General features: G+C 41.0%; 1 protein-coding gene across 1 annotated transcript; it reads right to left on the reverse strand.

Moving 5' to 3' along the window:
- Nucleotides 1–3,615: 3,615 nt before the first annotated feature.
- Nucleotides 3,616–6,403, reverse strand: LOC109904561 (potassium voltage-gated channel subfamily F member 1-like). Its single transcript, XM_020501761.2, has one exon. The coding sequence runs from the start codon at nt 6,227–6,229 to the stop codon at nt 4,697–4,699; it is 1,533 nt and encodes a 510-aa protein (XP_020357350.2). The 5' UTR covers nt 6,230–6,403; the 3' UTR covers nt 3,616–4,696.
- Between the last annotated feature and the right edge of the window lie 1,621 nt (nt 6,404–8,024).

Genomic DNA, 8,024 nt, shown 5'->3' on the forward strand with positions numbered 1-8,024 from the left:
TTGTCAGTGGGATGTACAGCGCCATCAGAAAGTATTCACACCTTTTTACTTTTTCCACATTTTGTTGTGTTACAAAGTGGGATTCGAATAGATTGAATTGTCATTTTTTTGTCAAGAATCTACACAAAATAAAATTTAATGTCAAAATTTGTTTAAAAAATAATTAAAAATAAACATTCATATATCTTGATTAGATAAGTAATCAATCCCCTGAGTCAATACATGTTAGGCTGCCGTTACAAGATGCAACTTGCACACCATTTTAGTTGCTTGGAACAGAGTTGCTTCTTGATTGCTTTGTGAAACACCTGCAACTATTAAGCAACTCATCTGCAACCTGATTTCATCCAGTTGAAACTTTTCAACTGTGTGAAAATAGTTGCAAGCAAGAGCCAATCAAAACAAACACTTTTGCCACATTATCTATAGGAAGGTTCGGAATTCTGACCCAGTTGTCATGTCAACACAGCTTTCAGTGCTGCGCTGCACAACCTGCAATCAGGGTTGACAGAACAGAGACTAGCACAACAGCAGATCTATACAAATTATCGTACAAGTTATGGTTTAGCTGTCAATAAATGTAATTTTGAGGAGAACCCAAATCTCTCCCTGACCAGTTTTAACTGAAATTGTCCGCCCTGAACTCTGCTGGCAAGCTTAGTTCGTTGCTAGATTGGTTAACTGTGTTGGTGTTTGCAATTTCATTTTGGCAAGCTAACTAAATTGTACAGGCTACATTTCTTCCATATCCTTGCTGTTACAATAAACAACAGTTGGATAAACAAATTATTTGTGAAAACACAATGTAATGCAGCAGATGACATGGAGTGAGTTTATAATTCTTAAACAAGCAGCTTCAATTTGATTGGCTGTTGCATGCCATTTTAATCGCATTTGAGTTGCTTCATGTAACAGCAAAGTTGCTTGCAACTTGCAACTGCAACTAAAATTGTGTGAAAGTTGCTTTGTGTAACCCAATCCTTAGAATCACCTTTGGCAGTGATTACAGATGTGGGTCTTTCTGGGTAAGCCTCTAAGAGTTTTCACACCTGGATTGTACAATATTTATTATTATTTTTAATTCTTCAAGCTCTGTCAAGTTGGTTGTTGATCATTGCTAGACAGAAATGTTCAAGTCACAGTCTGTTCCCTCTACTACCGCATGGTAAGCAGTTCCGGAGTCTGGGACCAAAAGGCTCCTGAACAGCTTCTACCCCAAAGCCATAAGACTGCTGAACAGTAAGTTAAACGACTTCCCAGACGTTCTGCTTTTCACCCCCTACCTACTGTACATGTACATCATCTAACCAAACTTACATGTACATTACCTCAATCAAACACGCCAATTACCTCGTACCTCTGTATTCTGACTTAGTACCGGTACTCCTTCTATATAACCTGTATATAGCCTCTTTATTGTTATTTTATTGCGTTATTTTATTGTGTTTCTATTTTCTTTTTATCTATTTGTTAATTTTCTGACTTTTTTTAACTGCATTGCTAAGAAAGGGCTCGAAATTAAGTAATTCCATGGTCTACACTTGTTGTATTCTGCGCACGTGATAAAGAAAACATGATTTGATTTTAATTAATACCATGCTCTAAGGGATCATCAATGTCTGCTTTATTTTTTTTGCCCATCTACCAATAGATGCCCTTTTTTGCGAAGCATTGGACAATCTTCCTGGTCTTTGTAGTTGAATCTGTGTTTGAAATTCACTGCTCAACTGAGGGACCTTACAGATAATTTTATTTGTGGGGAACAGAAATGAGGTCGTCATTCAAAAATCATATTAGGCATTATTATTGCACACAGAGTGAGTCCATGCAACTTATTATGTGGCTTGTTAAAAGCAAGCCTCTGGAATTATTTAGGCTTGCCATAAAGGGGTTGAATACTTATTATCGAAAACATAATTCCTCTTTGACATTATGAGGTATTGTGTTTAGGCCAGTGACACAACATCTCAATGTAATAAAAAATGTTTAGGCTGAAACAACAAAATGTCGAAAAAGTCGAGGGGTGTGAATACTTTTTGAAGGCACTGTACAGCCATTTTGTTTACAGAAATGGGAACAGGGGTTAGCAAAGTGTGTTGTGAAAGGGAATGTGTAGAGGCAGTTATTAGTGAGCTTCAGTTAGTGTCAGACAGACACCAACAGATGCACTGAGGAGGAGGCGGCAATATATGGAGCTTGCATGACAAAAAGAGAGAGAGAGAACTGTTATATAAACATCATGTCATGATTTTGTGATTAGAAGTTGGGTATTTAAGTTGGGTATTTTAGACTATAATGATTGTTATTATTGGCCTATAAAACCAAATGTATAGTTTTATTCACATATCAATTCAGTGGCGCTTAGATGTCGTTGAAAGGTCGTTGTGTCCTTGGTAAACACACTGAACAAAAACATAAATGCAACATGTAAAGTGTTGGTCCCATGTCTCATGAAATAAAAGATCCCAGAAATGTTCCTTACGCACAAAAAGCTTTCTTCTCCCCGATTTTGTGCACAAATTTGTTTACATCCCTGTCTGTGAGCATTTCTCCTTTGCCAAGATAATCCATCCACCTGACAAGTGTGACATATCAAGAAGCTGATTAAACAGCATGATCATTACAGCTGGGGACAATAAAAGGCCACTCTAAAATGTGCAGTTTTGCCACACAACACAATGCCACAGATGTCTTAAGTTTTAAGGGACTGTTCAATTGGCATGCTGACTGCAGGAATGTCCAACAGAGCTGTTGCCAGACAATTGAATGTTCATTTCTAATGTTAATATGGCACCTCCAACGTTGTTTTAGAGAATTTGGCAGTACTTCCAACCGGCCTCACAACTGCAGACAATGTGTATGGCGTCATGTGTTCCAGTTCCCGCCAATATCCAGGAACTACGCACAGCCATTGAAGAGGAGTGGGACAACATTCCACAGGCCACAATCAACAGCCTGATCAACTTTGCGCGAAGGACATGTGTCGCGCTGCATGAGGCAAATGGGGGTCCCACCAAAACTGACTGGTTTTCTTTTCCACTCCCCTACCTTTTTGGGGGGTATCTCTGACCAACATATGCATGTCTGTATTCTCAGTCATGTGAAATCCATAGATTAGGGCCTAATGAATGTATTTCAATTGACTGATTTCCTTATATGAACTGTAAATCTTTGAAATTGTTGCACGTTGCATTTATATTTTTGTTCACTATATATTCATTAGCCTTGCAAGCTGCTTGATCTTGCAAGCTTATATGAATGTTAGTCTGGTAATTACGAGGCTAATATTTTATGTACCTCAGATAAAAAACAAAAAGCCATTCTTTCCACTGCAGGTCCAGAAGGCAAGCCAATGCATAAAATGTTTAAATTGCATTGAGGATTAAAAAAATACCCATTAGGCTATCTGTGCATAAAAGGTCTGTGCACCGGTATAATAATTTCAGGCATCCCCCTGCACAAACATCAAAGACATAGGAACAACACATGACGCTCAGGAGTGAGCACTGTATTTAAAAATGACTTTCCTCAGAAGAAATGGCAATGGGGTGGTTAAGTTCCACATTAGTACGCCTATGTCTCCAGAGTTGGACACTCAGGTCTATTTCAATGTTTCTCATGCAAACGCTTTATTCGATGCTAATTAAATAAATACAATTACAATTCTCCCCGAAAAACTCAATTCTTGATGTTTGCTGTAGACTGACTAGAGTCACCAGACCCACATGTACATGGTAAAATCACCAGAGTGAATTCAACTCCTATGGAGTGAAATGTAACACTATTTGGGGGTTTATATGGTTCCACCCCCATTTTGTGTTAAAACTACTCTGATCATGGTGTTGATATTTTGGGATTTAAAACAGCACTAAATGGAGTAAATTTCCAACTCTCAGAGAGTTGCTTAAATGTAACACCAATTGACATTTTACTATTTTCAGTGTTGTTTTGAATTAACAATCACCTCCAGCAGAGTACATTTCTCTTTCGGTTTACTTCCTTTGTGTTATAAGGGTGTTAAAAACATATGAATATTTCTTAATGTTTCACATTATGGTGGTTTGTAATGTGAAACGAAATCTCTACTGGAATCCAACTTGCAGGAAGATATCCAACAATTTTACATCCCCACAATTTGCTTATATAATACCTGTCATAGTATGGAAGAAAATACAGTACACAGAGACTACCAACTACACCATATAAACTGGAACAACTATCTCACTACTGGTTGCTAGAAATCCAACCATTTACCGATTGGATTAGTTTAGAAAAATCTAAGTTTCTTATATTTGTGTAGCATAAGATTTAAAAAAACAATCAATGTGCATGCAAAAACACAGATATTGAAACAAACAATTTAATAAATCAAGCTTCAACAGAGCAAGCTGGGAAATATGCCAATGATGCTCCTCCCACATCGTAGACAACTCCATATATTTAATTCCTTGTCTCTGGTTGTTCCTAAGGGAGTTAAAAGTACTCTGTCCCAATCAACTCCAGTTATCAACATTAACTCCACAGTGCATATCACTCTATTGAGGGTTAAAATAACTCCCAGTAGAGTCAATTTAACCCAAATGTTTTTAACACTGTGATTTCAACTATCCTTGATTTACTGTGTAGAAGCTACAGGAGGAAATACCTCATCGAATTGAAACACGTCACTATACAATAGGCCTATGTCTATGTCAAGTTAAAACGATTCTGTTTCGGAGCAATACTTTTTCGACTTCAAAGTCCTGGTTGATTCCTCAATAAGTGGTATAGAATTATCACTACGCGAGGTGCGCATAGAGCTCTCCAATGCGCCCAATGCGCCAGACTTGCGCGTGGCCTTCACCATTGAGTCCTCGCTAGACTGCAACTCCATGAGCTCCAGCTCGTGCTTGGCCGCAGTCTCGAGCAATCTCTGCTTATTGTAAAAAATAACGAAGTTGTTGATAATGGGGTGAATGGGCAACGCGATGGCTATCACCCCACACAGGAAGCTGATGGCTGCGTTGCACTTTCCGAGCGTGGTTTTGGGGTAAATGTCTCCATAGCCTACGGTCGTCATGGTGATAATAGCCCACCAGAAGGACTGTGGGATGCTACTGAAGAGGGTCTCCGGGTGGCTTTGCTCCAGGGTGTAGCCCAGTGCTGAGAACACGAATATCCCTATGCCCATGTACATAAGGAGCAACCCCAGCTCTTTGAAACTCCGCTTCAGCGCATAGGTGAGAGTCTGTAGCCCGGAGGAGTGACGCGCCAGTTTGAAGATCCGGGCAATACGCATGATGCGAAGCGCCTGGACCGCTTGCTGGACCTTGGCCAGATCCATCATGGCCGTACCCAGGTAAGTTAGGGTCAGCACCACGTAAAAGGGCATGATAGCCATGAAGTCTATTATGTTCATAAAGGATAGGAAAAAGTGCAGTTTGTTTGGGGAGGACATAAAACGCAGCAGATATTCTACGGTGAACCAGCCTATGCAGGCTGTCTCGATGGCCTCCAGCGTTGGGTGTTCCACAAGGTCTCCCTCGTCGTCCTCCATTTGGACTTCTGGAATGGTACCCACGCACATCACCAAGGATGACACAAGGACGAAGAGGAAAGATGCAATGGCGATAATGCGCGCAGGCAATGAGGACTCCGGTTTCTCCATGAGTTTCCAAAGGAACTTTTGGTACCGCGCTGAGCGGTTGACAGAAGGGACCACATCTAGATCATCCAAGATAAGCTTCACTTTGTTGGCAATCTCAGCCAGCTCTTCCTCTTTTTCAGTCAAGTCACTTTTACAGCACTCGTCCAAATAGCTTTGGTCAATTTTCCAGAATTCCATCTCTTTAATAAAACAAATGGGACAGATTCCTCGTTTGATGTGAATCTCACCGAAGTAATACACGTCAATGATACATCTGAAAGCGTCAGGATCCCGGTCAAAATAAAACTCCCTTTTACCGGGGTCGTAGTCATCACAAAGTGAGTAGATAATGTCATAATTCAGAGTTGAGCAGTTGATAAGTTCTGCAAGTCGACTCTCCGGGTAGCGGTTAAGCACATCCCCGTATAAAACGAGCTTCACCCCGCCAATGTTCACGGCTATCTCGGCTTCATCCCTCGTGTCCAAGCTGTTGCAGTTCCTATATCGGGGTTTGGGTATAGTCCACATCTTCCTGCTGTCGTAGGCTATTTTTGGCGTCGAAAATGTCGAAATGCAATCGACAGACTTGTGTTTCATGTGCATGAACAGTTTAAAGTGCAGGTAGCCTATAAAGTATACTAATTTTAAAAAGGAGGAAAGTCATTGCGCAAAACCCCGCTCCGTGCTCTCCCATTACCAAAGCAGCAATTAAGTAATCTCTCTCTCTGTCTCTAATTTCTCCTCTCTCTCTCTCGCTCTTTTTTCTCTCTCACACACACACTCACACTGACACACACTGCTGCTGCGCCTCTGAGCTCTGTGGGCGGATATCCTCTGTGGGAGGATATTACTCTGCTTGAAGTTTTGAATTGACCAAACCGGCATGGGCAATTAACACAATTATTCCATATTGTTGAAGTGAGGTGATATGATGTGAGTACAGTGGCGACCCGTCATTAAGGGCAGTTCGGGCTACCTGTTTTGCATGCTATTTTGACAATAATACGTGTCACATATCAGTTTGCAAACAATGTAAAAAAAATATATATAATTTAGTTAATAAAGCCACATACAAACATGGTCTCTTTGTTTTTTGGAGTAAGGCATCTCGAAAATGCAGGTGTTTCAGCCTAGGTCAGTGCTGTCTGTGGGGGTGGGGCAACCAGCGGAAAATACGGAACATCGGGTTGGTAATGTTCTCTAGTTGCGCCGTGATTGGCTCAGTGTTCTCTCATTTATGGGGACACTATGTCATCGTAAAATCTACGGGGAGAGCTCGAAAATTCAAGCCCCTTGGGTGCTGCCATGGAGTTACATTAGAAGTGCCCATCCAAAAAAGGCTCAAGGTCATTGGTCACAGATAAAATTACGTCAAATCACGTTATATCTACCACAGCTTTGAATGGACTGATCATGTCAACATCATACTTTCAAAATCTTTGCTAGCAAGCTAGCAGTCATCATCACGAATCAAGTCGACAATCTACTTACAAATCCTTTTCAAACGTTGTTATATGAAGAGAAATTATGAAGAGAAATTAGAGATAAAACATATCGGTGCATTGGACATAAACATAACACAAGTTGAAATCGCAAATTCAACATTGAGTGGTTTGGAAGGAATCAGTAGCTAACTGCAAGAATTGTAAAGCAATCACTAGCCTGCTATTCATTGGAGTGGTGTATGGTCAAAGTCTGGGTTTAAGGGTCTATTTTTCAAGCTTAAAAGGATAAACATTCGATATTTAGCCATGCTGTCAACCCAGCATGACTTCTGCCGCCTTCAAAACAACTGGAAACTCGGGAACTGGGAAATAGGTTTTGAACGGATATCCAACTCAGAATTCCAAGTCGGGAACCCGGACCTCTTTCTAGAGCTGCGACCTGAAGATCACTGACATCATGATTCAACCTTGTTTTTTCTGAGTTCCCATTTGTCTTGAAAGCAACATAAATCCAGAGAATGCCAGACTTTTATGACAAAGTCCAATGACAAAGTTTTCCTGATCAAGTGACCCAGGGTTTATAAGCGCTGAAATCTATTCTGCCGCACGAGCATGCTTTTGCGGCACAGTCGATAGCGCGCTGGACTTTGGGCTAGAAGGTTGAGGGTTCGAGACCTGCTTCTTACCTGTTTCATTACATTGGTGTCAGAAGTGATCGGACCTTGCATCTACGACAGTGCGTGTGCTTGACCGGTGAGCGCGTACCTATAAGACGTTGAGTTGCAAGCTAGCGCGAGGACGCGCTCTTTGAAAGGAGGGAGTAGTGTAACGACCCTGGGTTTATAAGCCGCACGAGCATGCTTTTGCGGCTGGACTTCGGGCTAGAAGGTCGAGGGTTCGAGACCTGCTCCTTGCCAGTTTCATTACAATACTTTGGTTTCGGGGCTCTCAAC

The sequence above is a fragment of the Oncorhynchus kisutch genome, linkage group LG14, assembly GCF_002021735.2.
Source record: "Oncorhynchus kisutch isolate 150728-3 linkage group LG14, Okis_V2, whole genome shotgun sequence".
In the NCBI taxonomy this organism is placed as follows: Eukaryota; Metazoa; Chordata; class Actinopteri; order Salmoniformes; family Salmonidae; genus Oncorhynchus; species Oncorhynchus kisutch.

Bases quoted from the DNA above. Each gene is read 5' to 3' on its own strand.
- LOC109904561 (XM_020501761.2), bottom strand. From the start codon at position 6,229: ATGCACATGAAACACAAGTCTGTCGATTGCATTTCGACATTTTCGACG.